The 19,568-nt window shown below is 40.5% G+C and overlaps 2 protein-coding genes across 6 annotated transcripts in view; one reads left to right on the forward strand and one right to left on the reverse strand.

The window, feature by feature from the left end:
• Positions 1-19,568, forward strand: part of ddhd1b (DDHD domain containing 1b) — a gene marked incomplete at its 3' end in the record, with an annotated part of 76,158 nt that overhangs the window by 4,497 nt on the left and 52,093 nt on the right. The gene's annotated exons all lie outside the window — the stretch shown is intronic.
• LOC130551057 (uncharacterized) lies at positions 3,855-8,253 on the reverse strand. 5 transcript variants are annotated; one of them, XM_057328615.1, is made up of 3 exons: positions 8,071-8,253; positions 7,327-7,728; positions 3,855-4,204 (listed from the first exon to the last, which is right to left on the reverse strand). In XM_057328615.1, the coding sequence occupies exons 1-2, from the start codon at positions 8,236-8,238 to the stop codon at positions 7,342-7,344; spliced, it is 555 nt and encodes a 184-aa protein (XP_057184598.1). In that variant the 5' UTR covers positions 8,239-8,253; the 3' UTR covers positions 3,855-4,204; positions 7,327-7,341. The 5 variants fall into 5 exon arrangements, with proteins under 5 accessions (XP_057184598.1, XP_057184597.1, XP_057184596.1 ...); XM_057328614.1 differs by having other exon boundaries at positions 3,866-4,153; positions 7,807-8,253; XM_057328613.1 differs by having other exon boundaries at positions 3,866-4,188; positions 7,807-8,253.

Below are 19,568 nucleotides of genomic sequence, written 5' to 3' on the forward strand. Positions count from 1 at the left end.
GCTCCGTTACTGTGTACATTCAAATGCTATTGGCTCAGCACCTGCGCACATACATAATGCTGCAATAATGTCTTGCTCGATGAGTGGGATTAATTCAATGCATTTAGTGAACCTTAGTCTTTCAAAAGTACATCTCACATAAACTGTAGTACATTTCTTTAATCATGCAAGCATCTTACATGCAAGGTTCAATATTTTAATGTGCACACAAACTCACTTCATTACATCTCTAATCTGTACAGGGCAGCGCTGGTTTGTTTCATATACACCAGCTCATGTTAGCAGATATGTTAACGATGGATATAAAAACGTTTGTGCTTGAGTTTCGAAGTAACTCGCTTGCAATTGTGCCTCAAGTTTGTTTTGTTTAACCGGCGATTGCGAAGGAAAATACGACATTTGATAAACCGCGTGATGACAACTCGAGTTTAGTTTCACCTTCGTTTCCGCTTCCTGTCATATTTTCCTCCTCATGTAGTGTTTTCTTTGCCAAGTGCAGTATGAAATGGACTTTGTACTTTAATGCGCATGCTAAAAGCTGCACGTTGACTGACTGTTGTTGTGTTTATTTCTGCTTTCTGTTAGACTGTAAGATTAATCCATATCGAGTCAAAATGCCAATAGCTTATCATCGTTATCGACATAAATTCAATTGTGATTCGATATGATATTTTTTATCGGCCCAGCCCTACTCTGTGATCTGACGTGAACGTAATGTTGTAACAGACAAGTTTCGTTCATCTTCACATTTAATTTGCCTAAACGATGAAGGAATATCTTACAAACACATGGATTTATAATTGTATTTTTATTTAGCTTAGTTAACTAGTTTAGTGTTTTGAGCTATTAAGGGCACATTTATTACTTTTAGCTGGTCAGTGTTACATGTGTTAAAGAGTAACTATTACAATGTCCTTAAAATACATTTCATGCAGTGTGTAATGTTGCTGTGTGTGAATGTAAGCAGTCTGCCAAGTTGTAAAGCTAAAAATGAGGGAATAACAAAGTTATTGGCCTGGGAAAAAAAGGAGTAGACTCTGAATCATGTGAACGAGTTGTCTGTCGTTCTAATTTCAGTTCCGCATCAGATTTGCATCACTCGGTGCCAAATTCCAATCCTGCCAAAAAAAATAAAAGCATAAATAAATAAATACACAAATTAATTTTCCTAAAAATATAAAAATTAAGGAAAAAATTATATTTATATTTTTATGTATTATTTATTTAAACATTTATTATTTTATGCATTTATGTTAATAAATGTTATGTTAAATAAATGTCAACATTTGTACATTTTCACATTTATTTATTTCTACAATTTTTTTATTTCTACATTTCTGTGTCCATATGGTAATGAGGGGCCGTGTCTTGCTTCGGACATAGCAGTCGAGCACAGAATGCTGGTGTAGACACAGGCAAACTCAGGCAAAAAAAGATAACATCGGATAACATCAGGTAACATCTTGTACTTTGACAAAATGACATGCAAGAGATGAGTGTGACCACATGAAACAATAATATACTGTAGTATATTACAGCATTTACTCTAATAAAGTGCAGCATACTATTTATTATAGTCCTGAATACTGTAATACACTATAGTATTTACTATAGTAAGGTTTAAAAGCCCTTGAAGAAATCAACCATGATTTTGTCAAAGTATAGTTTAGAAACCATGCTTTGGGGCAGATTTGTATGACCACAGTTCTACCACAAATACCATGGTTTACTCTGGTTACTGTAGCAACACCATGGTTAATTTGTGGTTATAATGGCTTAACTATAATGGGCAATTCGGGCATTTTATTTGTTTTAATTGAAAGTAAAACCAGTGATGTAGTTGAGGTTATAAACAGGCTACGGCGTATACCCACTTTATCAGTTGGCATTGTCAGCTACCCTAATGTTTCCATGGTGTGTCATAAAAGTCGTGAATAAGTCAGTTTTTTTTCAGTTTACAATTCAGTTTTATTTATATAGCGCTTTTCACAATGTTTCATTGTTGCAAAGCATCTTTACGGGAAGAAAGACAAAAAAAAGTTAGTATTAGGATTAAAATAACAAGGGTCCATCTTTGCTCTTGATTGTTGATGGAGATTGCCTGGGCTGGAGCTGGGATGATCAGTTAAATTCACAGAATCTCGCAGGAGGATGGCACACATGAAGTCCACTAGTTCTCGCATGAGGATAGCACGTGACGATTTGCTGGTGCTGGTGTGTGTAGTTTCCTCTGTATGGGTATCTCAATGCTCAGTCAGTCCGCAGGCTCTCACTGGAGGATGACACCAAGTGGTCCTACATGAGCCGGTATAATCTGTGGTTACCTTGGGAGGTAGGGGAGGAGGGCAGAGAGAGAACAATTAGCGTAGCTGCTGTTCATTTACTTATAAACAAGAGATAATACTGGTATGCATCATATGTATGCTTTGCTGAAAAGATGTGTTTTTAATCTAGATTTAAATTGGGAGAGTGTGTTTTACCCTCGAATAGTAAACAGGAAGGCTATTCCAGAGTTTAGATACATATGAGAAAGCTCTATCCCCTTTGGTGGATTTAGTTATTCTAGGTACTATCAGAAGTCCAGAGTTTTGTGATCGTAGAGAGCGTGATGGGTTGTATCGTGATAGAAGCTCTGTTAGATAAGCGGGAGCTAAACCGTTTAATGCTTTATATGTGATTAGAAGTACTTTATAGTCTATACGGTACTTAATGGGTAGCCAGTGTAGGGATGATAAAAGTGGTGTTATGTGGTCATATTTTCTAGACCTTGTAAGAACTCTACCAGCTGCATTTTGAACTAACTGTAATTTGTTTAATGCTGATGCAGGACTACCACTAAGTAGTGCATTACAAAAATCAAGTATTGAAGTCATAAATGCATGAAATACACAGAATATTCTGCAGTTTGGTAATGTTTCTAAGATGGAAGAAGGCTGTTTTTGTGACGTTTGAGATGTGGTTTTCGAAAGACAGGTTGCTGTCGCCAAGGTCTTTAACTGTATTTGCTGAGGTAACGATGCATCTTTCTATTTGCAAATCTGTCATGATCGCTGGGGGAAACATGGACAGAGGACCCAAGTGCAGACAGCGGGTAAGGGGTTAACAAACAGACTTTAATTATAAATACAAAACATGAAACAAAAACTCACGTGGGGGTAACACAACAAAACAGCAAGGGAATAAACAAGAGGTAAAAGGAACATAGACTAACTACACTCAATTCAATTCAATTCAATTCAATTTTATTTATATAGCGCTTTTCACAATGTGCATTGTTCCAAAGCAGCTTTACAGGAGCAAATAAGAAAAACACAGAAAGGTAAAACACAGCACAGTGCATGGTGTTTATAGACCAAGCAAGATCATTATAATAAATAATATCTAATAAATAAATGAATAAATAAATAAATAAATGCAGTCTCCCGGTGAGCAAGCCAACACTGCACTGCTCTGCTGTGGCGAGGAACCCAAACTCCAATGCTGAATAATGGAGAAAAAAAAACCTCGGGAGAAACCAGGCTCAGCCGGGAGGGCCAGATCTCCTCTGACGTGTCATAGCTGCACTCAGTGACCCCGACCAAAGCCACCGAGCAACGTCCACGAAGAACAGGGAGAGCCCACGAGCCGCGACCCAGGAAGCCCCACCCGCCGAAACCGTGCAGGTCCAACCCGGTCCCATTCCGCGATCAACAACAGACAACAGAGGAACAACCAGGGAAAAGTAGTAATGGCATAATTAACTTTATTCCTCTGTTGTCCGACATCGACCACAAAACAAGACCAACCAGACCAGACCCACACAGTCCCAACAAATGAAACGCCCCGAACCACAACCAACAAGCCCCCCCACTCCCTACAACACCCACCCAGCTACCTCCAATCAAAGTCACTGAGTGCAGCCATAACTTCAAACTGCTGTCGTGTGATGTAAGTTTAGCATTAAATACCAAGTATTGTAAATTTAGCATTTATGTGACAGGTAGTCCGTCTTTGCTCTCGGTTGGGGATGGAATTGTCTGAGCTGGGCCGGCCAGATGGTCGCCTTTTTCTTGGGTGGTGATGGAATTGCCTTGGATGGAGCTGGATGGTCAGTCAGTCCGCAGGCTCTCGCAGGAGGATGGCACGGGATTTTCCGATGTAGCTGGCGTAATCTCTAGTTGTGGATGGGCATATGACGTTCATCTGGGCCTGGCGGAATCTCTCCCTACCTCGGGATGGGCATCCCGAGGCGAGGGCAGAAACAGAAAGAGAATAATTAGCGTAGCTGCTGTTCATTAGCTATGTATTAGTGAATGCTTGGCTGAAAAGATGTGTCTTTAATCTAGATTTAAATTGGGAGAGTGTGTCTGACCCTCGAATAGTATCGGGGAGGCTATTCCAGAGTTTAGGTGCTACGTATGAGAAAGCTCTACCCCCTTTGGTGGATTTAGTTATTCTAGGTGTTATCAAAAGTCTGGAGTTTTGAGATCTTAGAGAGCGTGATGGGTTGTAGTGTGGTAGAAGCTCTGTTATGTAGGTAGGGGCTAAACCGTTTAAGGCTTTATAAGTAATTAAAAGAACTTTAAAGTCAATACGATACTTAATGGGTAACCAGTGAAGGGTTGATAACATTGGGGTTATGTGATCGTATTTTCTGGACCTGGTTAGAACTCTGGCAGCTGCATTCTGAACTAACTGTAGTTTGTTTATTGATGCTGCAGGACAACCACTAAGCAGTGCATTACAGTAGTCAAGTCTTGAGGTCACAAATGCATGAATAAGCTTCTCTGCATCAGCCACACATAAAATATTTCGCAATTTGGCAACATTTCTAAGGTGGAAGAAGGCTGTTTTTGTGACATTTGAGATGTGATTTTTAAATGACAGGTTGCTGTCTAATATAACGCCAAGGTCTTTAACTGTATTTGTTGGAGTAACAGTGCAGCCTTCAATTTGCAGGTCATAATCCGAAATATTCTGCTCACGTGTCTTTGGTCCGATAAGTAATATTTCTGTTTTATTAGAATTTAAAAGAAGGAAATTACAAGTCATCCAATGCTTTATATCGTCGATGCACTCTGCCAATTTGGATAGTTGGAAGGAATCATCTGGTCTTGATGAGATATATAGCTGAGTATCATCTGCATAACAGTGGAAGCTAATTCCATGTTTTCTAATAATGTTTCCAAGGGGCAGCATGTATATGGAGAATAGCAAGGGTCCTAAAACCGATCCCTGAGGTAATCCATAATTTACTTGCGTTAGATTTGATGATTCCCCATTTAAATGGACAAATTGATGTCTGTCTGATAAGTAAGATCTGAACCATTGTAGTGCCTGTCCCTGAATACCGGTATAATTGTGTAAGCGATCTAGAAGTATTTTATGGTCTACAGTATCGAACGCAGCACTAAGGTCGAGCAGGACTAGGAGTGAGATGTTACCTTTATCTGATGCTATAAGCAGGTCGTTTGTAATTTTAACGAGCGCAGTTTCAGTACTATGATGCGGTCTAAAGCCTGACTGGAATTTTTCGTGTATGTCATTATTTTGTAAGAAAGAGCACAACTGAGTGGACACTACTTTTTCTAGTATTTTAGACAGGTAAGGGAGATTTGAAATCGGTCTATAGTTTCCTAGTTCATTGGGGTCTAAGTTTGGTTTCTTGATAAGAGGCTTAATGACGGCCAGTTTAAAGGCTCCTGGGACATGGCCTAGATTAATTGACGAGTTGATAATGTTATAAATGGGCTCAATTGCAACGGGTAATAACTCTTTTAATAATTTAGTTGGTATGGGGTCTAATAAGCAAGTTGTAGGTTTAGATGTTGCAATAAGTTTAATTAAATCTTCCTGTTTTATAGGTGAAAAACACTGTAGCCTTTCTTTTGGGGCGATGGTTGGTACTAATTTATAGGACAGACTTGGAGGTTGAGATTTTACTATTTTGTCTCGTATGTTTTCGATTTTCTCTGTAAAAAAGTTCATGAAATCATTGCTACCAAGGTGCGGCGGAATACCCAGGTCAGGTGAAGTCTGTTTATTTGTTAGTTTAGCAACTGTACTAAATAAAAACCTTGGATTGTTTTTGTTAGTTTCTATGAGGTTACGGAGGTGCTCGGCCTTTGCTGCTTTTAGTGCCTTTTTATAACAGTTTGCACTCTCTTTCCACGCAATTTTAAAGACCTCTAATTGGGTTTGTTTCCATTTGCGCTCCAGTTTACGTGTTTCTCTTTTAAGGGCGCGAGTGGTGCTATTGTACCATGGTGCTGCGTTTTTCTCATTAATCTTTTTTGACTTCATAGGTGCGACAGCTTCTAATGTATTAGAGAAAATAGTACCCAATTTGCTGGTCATGTCATCGAGCGATTCTATATTTATTGGTATGGTTATTAAAGGAGTCAGATCTGGCAAGCTCTTTGTGAAACTATCTTTAGTAGTCGAGGTAATTGTTCTACCCTGTCGATAACGAGTTAAACGGCTGATTTCTGCAGTGCGCAGTGTACATGTTATAAGATAGTGATCAGTGACATCGTCGCTTTGAGGTATAATATCTATATTGGTTAGATCGGCTCCGTGAGATATAATCAAGTCTAGTGTATGATTAAATCGATGAGTGGGTCCATTGATGTGTTGTGTTACTCCAAAAGAGTGTAATAGCTCTGTAAACGCCACTGCTAATGCATCGTTAGCACTATCTACGTGGATATTAAAGTCTCCGACAATTAGTACTTTATCAACGTTAACCAATAGGTCCGATAGGAAGTCCGCAAACTCTTTCAGAAAATCAGTGTAGGGACCAGGGGGTCTATACACTGTAGCCAACGTACAAGAAAGCAATGGTTTTTTACTGTCAATTGGAACAATTATGTTCAACGCAAGCACTTCAAATGATTTAAATTTATGCTCCGTTCTCTGAGTTACAGTAAGAAAGTCTCTAAAGATTGTTGCGACACCGCCACCTCGACCAACCGGACGTGGCTCATGCATATAACAGTAGCTTGGTGGTGTACACTCATTTAGACCGTAATAATCATTTGGTTTAAGCCAGGTTTCGGTAAGGCAAAGTATATCAAAACTGTTGTCTGTGATCATTTCATTTACAATAACTGCTTTTGAATTTAGTGATCTAATATTAAGTAGGCCGAACTTTATGAGTTTGTTTTGGTCGTTTATTACATTGTCCTCAGGTTTAATCACGATTAGATTTTTTCTCTGAGATTTGGCTATTTTGTTATTTTGTAGTATTATTCGGGGGACAGACACAGTCTCTATGCATTTGGAAGCAGTAACATTTCTAACAGATGAGTGGGAGGAACACAGACTATGGTTGAAGTTTTGACTTACCGCTGGGAGACGTAGTCAAGCGGTGCGTAGCGTCTTTGAGATGTTGTCAGACAGAAGAACCGCTCCGATGCTGCTGGGGTGCAGGCCGTCAGGGCGGAAGAGCCTAGGTCGCTCCCAGAACAGATCAAAATTATTAACAAAGAGCAGCTTCTGTTCAATACACCATGACATCAACCATTTATTTAGAGCAAATAGTCTACTGAACTTTTCATTCCCTCGTCGGTAGGTAGGAAGCGGCCCTGATACGATGATCCTCGCTGTGGGCGATGCGTTGCGTACCGTCTCGATCAGACTCCTGAAGTCCCTCTTCAGGATCTCCGACTGCCTCATCCTGACGTCATTCACCCCCGCGTGCAGCACGACAGCTCCGACGTTAGCATCGTCCTTCAGGATCGCAGGTACCTGCGCAGAGACATCAAGAACACGGGCGCCAGGAAAACAATGAGTGCGCACCTTACCTTTAGTGGAGGAAGCGCGTACGTTCCGGACGATTGAGTCTCCGATGACCACAGCGTTGCATTCCGTCTCGCAGAGGGCGGCAAAGCGGTTCCTGGTCGGGATCTCGAAGACCGGTGGCGGCGGTTGGGTCATCGCTCCAGTCCTGGCTCGCGCCTTTCGCCGTGGGTGTGCCGGTGCAGGAGTGAAGTTCATTTGGGCTGACCGTGTTCTCGAAGCCTGGGCTCTGTGCAGAGAAACACGCGGAGTAGAAGTGGAAGGAGTATTAAAATCGCGATGAAAACTTACCGCGGATTTGCGAGCGTCAGCTCTGGATGTTTCCAGCGCCGTTTTTCGTTCTCGCAGGCGTGTCTGCTTCTCTAGTAGATCCTGGATCTGCTTCTCCAGTTCCGACTGAAGTGCGATCGTTTCCTCATCTGCACACAGAGGTACAAACACATCTGAAACATTAGCCATTAGTGATGTAATAATGAGAACAGTGTGTTAAGCAGTAAGCAGGCAGGCTGGGAATGCTAACAGCCTGAGGCTAATAGCGAGTGATCCGATAAAAATAAATTATCGGTGCTTTTACGGACGATTTTTGGTATGGGATATACTTAAGGATATGTTTTACCCTCGGTGAATAACAATTTAAAACACAAGTCTTAAGATATAACAAGAATAAACAATGTATTAAGAATAAATTTGAAAGAGCTCCGACTCAAACCACGCGCTCTCAGCAAACAGGAAGTGACGATATTCAACTCATCTGATAAACCTCACTAAACTAAACACTAAACTACACAAGACTAAATACAATACTAGACAGAAACTACAACTAACTAAACTGAACAACACAGCAATACAGACCGGGAGGGTGACGACGGACAGACAAGGCAAAATGAACCGACACAAGACAGAAGACACAAGGGCATTACATAAGGGAACAAATCAAGAGGGAACAGCTGACGGGCATGAACAATAATGAGCAATAATGAGGAGACGAGAGGGCGGGAACAGAGACGAGACCAGAGGGAGTATGATGAGCCATAAGGGCCAAAATTACCTCCCTCCACATGAAACATGAGGTTCTGTCATGGCTCTGCCTCTTGTCATGTTTTCCCGGTCTTGTGGCAGAACCATGACAGTAATCTGTAATATTCTGCTTACAGGTATTTGGTCTGATAAGTAATATCTCTGTCTTATCTGAATTTAGCAGAAAAAAATTACTAGTCACCCAATGTTTTATGTCCTGAACGCACTCTTCGAGTTTTGCTTATTTTGAGGTTTCGTCCAGTCTAGATGATATGTATAACTGAGTATCATCTGCATAGCTATGAAAACAAATTCCATGTTTTCTGTAGTTACGTAGGTGCAGCATATACAGGTATATAGAGAATAGCAAGGGTCCTAAAACCGATCCTTGAGGTAATCCATAGTTTACTGGCATTTGAATTGATGATTCCCCATTTAAATGTACAAACTGATATTTGTCAGATAAATATGATCTGAACCATTGTAAGGCTTGTCCCTGAATACCAATATAATTCTGTAAGCGATCTAGCAGTATTGCATGATCTTTGGTATCAAATGTGGCACTAAGGTCAAGTAAAACTAGTAGTGAAAAACAGCCTTGGTCTGATGCTAGGAGTAGGTCATTTGTAATTTTAACAAGTGGGTTAGTGTTTTTTTTTCTTCTCATTTGTCTGTCAAGTATTCACAGAAGAGATGGATTTTAAGTATTTTTTTGAATGTTGTGAGAGATGTGGTTGACCGGACTGAGTTAGGAAGAATGTTCCACCAGGAAGGAGTTGTGAAGGAAAATGAGCGGGAACGCGATTTACTGCCCTTATGAGAAGGCAATACAATATGCTGCTCATTTGCTGAACTTAGGGTTCTTGATGGGGTGTAGGAGGGTGTGAAAGTATGCCAGTGCAGATCCAGTGATAGTCCTGTAGGCAAGCATTAGTGACTTGAATCTGATACTGGCTTCAACCGGTAGCCAGTGGAGAGAGATGAAAAGGGGTGTCACATGAGCCCTTTTGGACTGTTGGAAGACGAGGCATGCTGCTGCGTTCTGAACCAGCTGGAGTGGTTTGATAGCCTTTGCAGGAAGACCAGCAAGGAGAGCATTGCAGTAGTCCAACCTTGAGGTTACTAGGGCCTGGACAAGGAGTTGTGCCGTATGCTCAATGAGATAGCAGGGCTCTAGAGTGCGACCAAATTGGTCGCACATGTGACCTTATTTATCAATGGTGCGACTAAAAAAAATCTGAGGTCGCACCGGTGCGACCAGCCGTTCGAGGGAGAAAGGGAGAAAAAAAGAATCCGCGACTCTGAAAGTCTCGCTGTGATTCAACAACAGACACACATTAGGCCCATATCGTGGTCTAAACCAATCAGAGATAGTGAAGGGCGGACCCTCCCTCTTATTGGCCGTGGTCCAGATTTTCCTGTACGTGTGTGTTCCAGAGGTCGCGTTAACCGAAAATTCTCTTTTTTACCAGTGACGGAAAAACCTGAAGGCCGTCCGTCCGTCATTTTGATGGATTACAATGAGGGCAATTTGTAACTCCCCGTTTCCCTTCATTAGAGCGTGATATGCTCGCGAACGGACATGCGTGTTTTTCACCTGTCATTGTTACTGACTAGACATAGGCTATGTGATGCGATCTGGGAAAACCCATCGGATGTCGCGCTGGGACACCTATCAAAGTAAACCCCATAACATGAAGAATGAAGGTGTATCAATGCACATTTCCCGCCAGTCCTGTGTAAACTACGGCATGCAAAGTTTTTTCATACAATGTTTTCGTGAGATGACAGAGCTCCCCGTCTGCAGCACCGGGAGTTATCCGATCGCAAAACATACAAGGGATGATCAAAAGTCCAGACACTATGCACACGATAAACAACGTAAAACTTGCTTCACTGCTTATTAGTTGTTGTCCGTAAAGTTTGCAGCTTGTGTAGTGATAATGGCGGAGCTCTCATTCTTTAAGTGTGCCCGCACCATTTTCCTTACTTTCGTTTTATTCAAACGGTTTTGTACATTATTTTTATAGACTTCAACACTAGGAAATGTTTTTTATTATTAAATTGTTATTAGAGTAAGTCTTTTACACTGTAAAGTGACTTTTACTTGTGATACTGGACTGTTGTGCTTTTATTTTCATCACTTAACTTTAAACCCGTTTTCCTCCAAATTCCGTTCCTGGAAATCATAGCGCTTCAGCCGACCTCAGCCATAACTTTTGTTACATACACAAGGTATGAGCAAAATAAAAACTGATTTGGAAAGGGCTTGAATATGGTATCAAAAACTGTAATATATAAATTTGCACCATGTGTTAGGTTTTCCCAGATCGAATCACATATGAACATAAACATTAAAACATTAAATATATAGATGAATATGAACAACAACGTCTTTATTGGGCATTCAGTTGTATTAAAATACAACAAGTTCCGAGACGCAAGTACAACGTGATGATGTCACGAACATACTAATTACCACGTAAAGCCACCTTGCACCATAGTGACGGGTAATAATAGATTATGACGGGTTTTTTACGAGCATGTCAGTTAAAATGACGCACAATAAAAAAGTGTAGCGCAACCTGTGGTGTGTACGTGTGAAAATGCATGTGCTGCAGTCAGACAGAGAGGTGAGTAGCCTATAGGCCCGTCAGTTAAACAGAGTGATGTAGCCGAGGATGATGAGAGAAGATGAAAAGAATGATTGACAACTTTTTCGTGAATAATGTTAAGTTAAGGCCTGATCCGTCCGAAAATCATAAGCAATGCTCTGACACGGAGCCATCAACCTCCCAGGTTATGTCAAGCCCTGGTCCATTTACCATGAGATGTTTTAAGTTTAAATTTAAGTTCAATGAAGCACTTTAAGCACCAACACTTTTTCAGTAAGTTACCTTTCTTGTAGAATTGTGCTTCAAATAAAGAACTTTATGTTGACCAGATTGTTAGTTAATCATTTACAAGTCAATTTTGCCTATATGGACAGAGATTTAAAAAAAAAAGTGAACTGGTAAAACTGCGGTGTTAAATGCGATGTGGTCGAAAATTTGGGTGCACCTAACTTTTGTGCTGGTACACCTAAGAAAAAAAGTTAGGCGCACCAGTGCAGCCAGTGCAAAAAGTTAGTCTAGAGCCCTGGATAAGGTCTAACCTTTCTAATGTTGAATAAGGCATATCAGGATGACCGTGTTGTCTTTGCAATGTGATCATTGAAGGAAAGCTGATAATCAAATATGACTCCGAGGTTCCCGGCTGTTTTGGAAGGAGTGATTGTGGTAGCTACCAATATTTCACTCCCAAATCAAAATTTCCCCATGTTTGACTCACCCTCAAGGTATCCTAACTGAGATTTCGTCACCGTCATCTGCCGGAAGAACAAGCCTCTGGTTCAAGCGCATTCGAGAGATGATGTAAGCTAGGGATTCACAGATCCGATACTCTGGATCGGAATTGGGACCGATACGGGTCTTTTTTGCTGGATCGGACTGACGGGTTCCATTCAAATCCGATCCGTTGCGTTACCCGTGGATGTTACTCTTAAGCTTCAAAAAGGACTAACTATCAGGAAACCACTGTAAAAGTTTTAATGCACTGTATTACACGTCATGTATTTCGATAGCTTTATCTGAGGAATAAACCCATATAGCATAATTAAGAAACTCTGACCTCCACTGGCGCTGTCATCTGTCAATCTCCATCCAGCATGCGTGTGTCTGGTAACAGTCAGGACGTTACTCGTTCCAATGTTTTCATTATTCTTCATAATCACTAGATAATAGTCTATGGTTCTGTTTAAAATGCATTTTGCCAGAGACGATACTCGCTGAGTGTATTAGATTAAAGCACTGGAAGCGGTCTATGTTGTGGGTCATTCATACACAATAACTCTTTTTTTGTTTAACTGTTGGATGGATGCAATGCACTATGTTGAACACGTAACATATCTCTTCTCTTTGTGTTATAACTGTTTTTAACTTGGGGAGCAAAGATCCCTGCGACATCAGAAGGATCATCATCAGGACGCATCATTATAAATCCGGGATGCTCGTGAGTGAAGCTGGTGCATTAAGTGCATCATTCTGCGTCCGCAATGTGCATGAGCGAGTCTGTTCCACTCTGCATTCACTGTAAACCCAAACAGTATAACTAACTTATAATGGAAAGTACCTGGTACTCAAAATGTGCCAAAAAGTTGAACTAACTAATATTTTTGAGTTCATTCAATCTCTATCAGAGATTTAAGTTAACAGTAAATATTTTTTTTGAGTTTTTACAACTACGCTAAAGTTTAGAGTTTAGGGGACTTGAAAAAATAGATGCAACCCTACTCTAATATTTTAATTTCAAACATATGCCCTCTAGTGCCGGTTTTTACCTAAATGTGACGTAATCGCTGATCGTGCACCACTCAGACGCTTTCACTCAGATACCCAGAGTCCCAGACGTTCGCACTCGCAGGGCACGGCGTGGATTCGACATCAGTCCAAAATATGCAAGTTGTGGCCTAATGGTTAGAGACTCGGACTTGTAACCTAAAAGTCGCCGGTTCGTGCCTCAGTACCAGCAGGGATTGTAGGTGGGGGGAGTCAAGGATTAGAGCTCTCCTCCACCTTCAATACCACGGCTGAGGTGAGACCCTTGAGCAAGGCACCGATCCCCCGAACTGCTCCCCGGGCGCCACAGCAATGGCTGCTCACTGCTCTGGGTGTGTGTTCATGGTGTGTGTGTGTGCACTTGGATGGGTTAAATGCAGAGCACTAATTCCGAGTATGGAATACCATACTTGGCCACACGCCACTTCACTTTTTCAGCTGTTTAAAATAATGTTGCAGACTAAGTAAAGTTGTCAGTACTCAAAACTTTGAGTTGCATTAAATTAAGATGAACCAAACACTAAATATATATTTTGATTTAAATTAATGTTTATTTAAAATTTACAGTTACTCAAATAACTAGCTATATGCTCACTGATGATATTTAAGTTTGCAAACTTAAAAAAATAGAGGCAATCAGTTGCCTCAAATTTTTTGAGTTAGTAGAACTTATCCGGGTTTACAGTGTTGGAGACTTTTATACGGTGATAGTTGTGTGCAATAAACGGAGATAGTAGTATTTTACTCAAGTACATTTTTTTAAGTATCTGTACTGTATGAGACTACATTGTATATTTGTATATGTTTTTTACCTTTAATACAGTACCTAATTGCATTTAAAAAATCCTACTTTTCTACTTTTAAAAGTAAAAATACTTAAGTAAAAGAAAGTGGTAGATTTTAATGTACTCAAGGATTAAAAGGTTAAAAACAATATTATTTATGAAATGTACTGGAGTAAAAAGTATGATGTGCTTTATAATGTAGGGTAGTATTTTTTGTCTAAAGTGAACAAGCAATAAACATGCCATTAAAGATTGCAAAATATTGTGCAGTGCCTGGTTGTGGAAGAACACAGTCGCTCCATAACCTTCCTTCGGATTCCAACATTAGTAATGTGTGGTTGATGTTTATTAAAAAAAAAACGTTCCAGCTCACGTGGGTAAAACATTGAGCGATTGTTCGCTTCATTTCACCGTGGATTCCTGTGTGAACAAGGCACAGGTCGACGCTGAATTTGCGGAGAGACTAGAATTAAAAAGCAGTGCTGTGCCATCAATATTTGATCCGATAGGAATGGCGCAGCAATCTTATGTGAGTAAAACATATTTCTACTATGCGTCACTATTGCTTTTGTTAGAGATCGCTTGATATGCCCTGATAATAGCCCTATTCGCACAGGATTAGTAGTACCTGGGCACCTCTAGTCATTTGTAATAATTGCAGAGGTTGTCTGTGATCTTAATCCCGTGCGAATCAGCCAGGTCTGTAATTTGTAAAGTAAAAATTCCCCCACAAATTACCTACCATATTTCGACGAACATCCAGGTCCTGTGATAATATTAGTCCCGTGTGAATCGGCATCTCTGTGATTTGGCGGGCTCATATATCATTTTTCAAGGTTTTATCCACCGTTTGCAAATAATGGAGGCTGTTTTGAAGTGTTTTGATATTATTTCGGGTGCTGGGTCATATCCATACCTGCCAACACTGTCGTTTTGTCCTGGAGTCTCCCGTTTGTTTATTTACATTTATCACGGAAACTCTCGTAACATTTGAGACCCGCGATCGCGGCGATCTTGTGTCCGATTCGCGATCATGGGTCTCAAATGCTGACAGGTACAGTCATATACAGTATCATTAAACAACATACAACTATAGGCTGTAGAGCTTTAGCCTGTTCACATGTTGGATCAAAGGGGTCATGTAAAGTTCCTCTCTCTCTAAGAGCCACACTCCAGAGGCAGCAGGGGACAAACGGAACACTCTCTCGGCTCCAAAGTTCTGAGGGGAGAGGGAAGATTAACCATCACTCCCAAATGGTTATCTCACCTCAACCCCAGCAGGACAGTTTATAATTCTAAAATTTAAATCTAACTTCAAAGGGACTGCATGTGGAGAACGAAGCTCTCTCCCACGTTGAGAGACAGCAGATGGTCTGGATAACACCAGAGGACCTTCCAATACACAAACACACCTTAGAAGGGTATCCTCTAAAAGCAGCCACAATAAACTGTCCAAACTGTATGTATATATATTCCTCTTGCATGCTATCCCCCCCCATTAACTAGTCTACCTGTAACCTTATACATGTTCAGGTTGTTCTGTATCTTGTGTGTATTCATTTTCAAGATTTAATGTCTGACTGATGAATTCTTGTGTGCTCTAATGTAACTTCATGTACTGGTCTCTTTAAGGTCCTGCACAATGATGTATAGAATGTGAACCAGTCGTGCATCATATGCTCTTTATAATAACTTCAGTTAATAAATTCAATTTGGCATCCTGCCATAAACATGCAAATAAGGCACAGAGAGAGAGACAAAGAAAGAATTTCCTGCGCACCGATGGCTGCTATACATTGGCCCGTTAACCTGCTGAGGATGTGGCATGTATGAGTTTAAGACTCGACTCATTCTTTGCTCAGCTCGGCAGTTAAACTCCCTTGGGACCTGTCTCATCTCTTTGAGATTGACTTTCCGGCAATTTACTTCGTTGAACACTCCGATCTCCGGAAGAACTCGGCTAATTTCCTCACGGCAATCCATCAGCACGTTCTCTCTCTCAATGCGCACCGGAGTTCTCGTTGGCTCAGCAGGACAAAGCAGTCAAAGCAGGTATAACCATTCAACAACGTGCCTAAGTTAGCCCCTTAACTTGTTAAGATGATTTTTGCAAGAGAACTGATGTTTTGTGCAGGAGTAATTTAATATTGCCTACTAATATGGCCTGGATACTGTCCCTGAGTTAGAATATGCTACTGAATACACATAGTTGATAGCATTCAACTGTGCGTATTCGCCCTTTGAGTTAAAGTTGATAATTTCCCTGAGATGCACTACAAGGCTATACAAACTATACGCAAAGCCTTGCCATCACATCTGGGAAATAAGTCAGTAAATTTGAGTAAAATCACAGGCTTCACTTATCCCGTGTGAATGCGCCACATGAAATACATATGTGGGGAGGTAATTTCTAAATCAGACGAGGTCCCCAGATAATACTAATCTCGTGCGAATAGGGCTAATGTGTAACCTAACGTTATGTGTCTAACCAAATTCACAGAAGGATCCAACTACGTTTACTACGCAAACTGCTATCCAATCATAGTAGTGGGCGTTTACTTCCAAGTCTTCAATGTGGCACGCCCATTAAAACACACGAACGTCATAAGAAGACCTCATACAACAGTATAAAACAATAAAAAAGGCCAATTCATGACATCTTTAAAATGTACTTGAAAGTAAAAATGCTATTTTTTAGCAATTTTTACTATCCACCTCTGGCAATAAAATATAAAAATATATGCAATTCTACGTTGATTAAGAAAAACAGTGCTAGTATCGGATCAGGATCGGTATCGGCTGATACTCAGAATTCAGGTATTGGAATCGGATCGGCAAAGGAAAAAGTGTCGGTGCATAATGATAGCTAGATATCAACGTTAATAGCACTGTCAATATGGATATTTCTCTTAAACAAACTCAACTCAACTCAACTCAACTTTATTTATATAGCGCTTTTACAATTTTCATTGTTACAAAGCAGCTGCACATGAGACACATTGACTACAAGCAAAACAATCAAAGTTGTACCTGCAAAAACAAGAAAAGGTTGAAAACACAGAAGACAGACACACCCACACACAAAACACTCCACACACAGAACACGCACACGCACCAACACACACAGACACAGAGACACACACACACACGGATGCGCACGCACACACACACAACACACACACACACACGTACGTACACAGACAAGTACGCACACACACACACGCTCAGTGAGAGCACACATTTAGGATAAAGGAGAGAGAAGCACAGGTCAAATATAACAGATAATAAATTCCTATATGCAATATTAATTAAGTAAAACTTTAAGATTCTAAAGCAGCCCCCCCGGTCAGGCAGATAGTGCAAAAACAGTATGCAAACGGTGGCGAGGAACCCAAAACTCTAATCGAGAAAAAAAACCTCAGGAGAACCCAGGCCCAACCAGGGGATTCCAGTTCCCCTCTGGCAAAAGCTGCTGCCTCTGCACAAGCTCCAGAGAACTTGCACAACAAGGCTAAATAAAATAAATAAACTTAATAATAAAATAAATTATAGTTTAAGATTATCATTAATAATCTAATAGCATTTGAAGTTTTGTGGTGAAGACATGTCAAGAGACCGCGTCCTTCTTTATCCAGCTCTATCATCTCAGCTCTTGTCAGGTCCCCACTTCCCATTCTCCGCTCTACCATCAGGTCAGGCCATGAACTGCATCCTGCTCGCTGTGGTAACCTTGGAACAATGAGACAAGACTGGCTGAGAGTAGAGTACTGTTCTGTACTCTTTGATGCAACAAGTACATCAGTTGTGTTTTTGGTTCCGGTTGATCTAACTAATGCAGCCTAAACCCTCTGAAGATTTATATTATGGAAGAGTAGTGTATGCAAGATTAAAAAGATGCGTCTTTAGTCTAGATTTAAACTGACAGAGTGTGTCTGCCTCCCGGACAGTGCAGGGAAGACTATTCCAAAGTTTAGGCGCTAGATAGGAAAAGGATCTACCACCTGCACTTGATTTTGAAATTCTAGGTATTACCAACTGACAGGACGCCTGAGAGCGTAATGCACGTGAAGGACTGTAATACAAAAGGAGTTCATTCAAGTACTGAGGAGCTAAACCATGTAAGGCTTTATAGGTAATAAGCAAGATTTTAAAGTTAACGCGATGCTTTATAGGTAACCAGTGCAAGGTTGACAGAACCGGGCTAATATGTTCATACTTTTTTGTACGTGTAAGAACTCGAGCTGCCGCGTTTTGGACCAATTGGAGTTTTTGTAATAAGCCTGCAGGGCAACCACCTAACAGTGCATTACAGTAATCTAGTCTTGATGTCATGAATGCATGAATTAACTTCTCTGCATCTGAGATTGACAGCATATGACGTAGTTTAGATATATTCTTAAAATGGAAAAACGCAATTTTACAGGTGTTGGCGACGTGGCTCTCAAATGACAGATTACTATCGAATAGAACGCCAAGATTCTTTGCTGACGACGAGGGTTTTATGGAACATCCGTCAATAGTTAAACAGTATTCTTGGTTGTTACTTATAGCAGTTTTCGGTCCAATAAGTAACACTTCCGTTTTGTCCGAGTTCAGTAATAAAAAGTTGTTACTCATCCAGTTTTTTATATCGACTATGCATTCCATTATTCGATGGAACTGCTGTGTTTCATGAGGCTTCGAGGAAATATAAAGTTGAGTATCATCAGCATAACAGTGAAAGCTAACTCCGTGTCGCTTTATTATATCTCCTAGAGGTAGCATGTATAATGCGAAGAGCAGAGGCCCTAAGACTGAGCCCTGTGGTACACCGTACTGGACTTGCGATTTGCGTGACACCTCATTGTTTATTGCTACAAATTGAAAACGGTCGGATAAATAAGATTTAAACCATTTCAAAGCTATTCCCTTAATGCCGACATAATTTTCGAGTCTATGTAGGAGTGTGCTGTGGTCAATGGTATCGAATGCAGCACTAAGGTCTAGCAGCACCAATAACGAGATACAACCTCGGTCAGACGCCAATAGCAGATCATTTGTAACTCTGATCAAAGCAGTCTCTGTACTGTGACATGCTCTAAATCCAGACTGGAATTCTTCATTGATGTCATTCCTTTGGAGGAAGGAGCATAATTGAGTTGAAACTACTTTTTCCAGAACTTTAGATATGAAAGGTAGATTCGATATAGGCCTGTAGTTCCTTAGTTCTCTAGGGTCGAGTTGGGGTTTTTTGACAAGGGGCCTTATAACAGCCACCTTATATGCTTTAGGCACATGTCCTAATGTCAGAGATGAGTTAATAATACCAAGAAGAGGATCTATAATTTCTGGGAGCATCTCTTTCAGTAGATTTGTAGGTATAGGGTCTAGTATGCATGTTGTTGATTTAGATGATCTAATAATTTTAGACAGCTCATCTTGATCTACGGTATAAAATAATTGCATTTTCTCCTTAAGGGCGCTGTAGTTAGTTTGTTCAGCGGGTTTCACTTCTGATTGCATTGTTATAATTTTTTCTCTAATATCTTGGATTTTATATGTGAAGTAGTTCATAAATTCATCACTGCTATGCTGATATACAGGATCAGAAGTCACTGACGATTTATTTTTT

Source organism: Triplophysa rosa, unplaced genomic scaffold (genome assembly GCF_024868665.1).
Source record: "Triplophysa rosa unplaced genomic scaffold, Trosa_1v2 scaffold58_ERROPOS1407097, whole genome shotgun sequence".
Lineage (NCBI taxonomy): Eukaryota > Metazoa > Chordata > Actinopteri > Cypriniformes > Nemacheilidae > Triplophysa > Triplophysa rosa.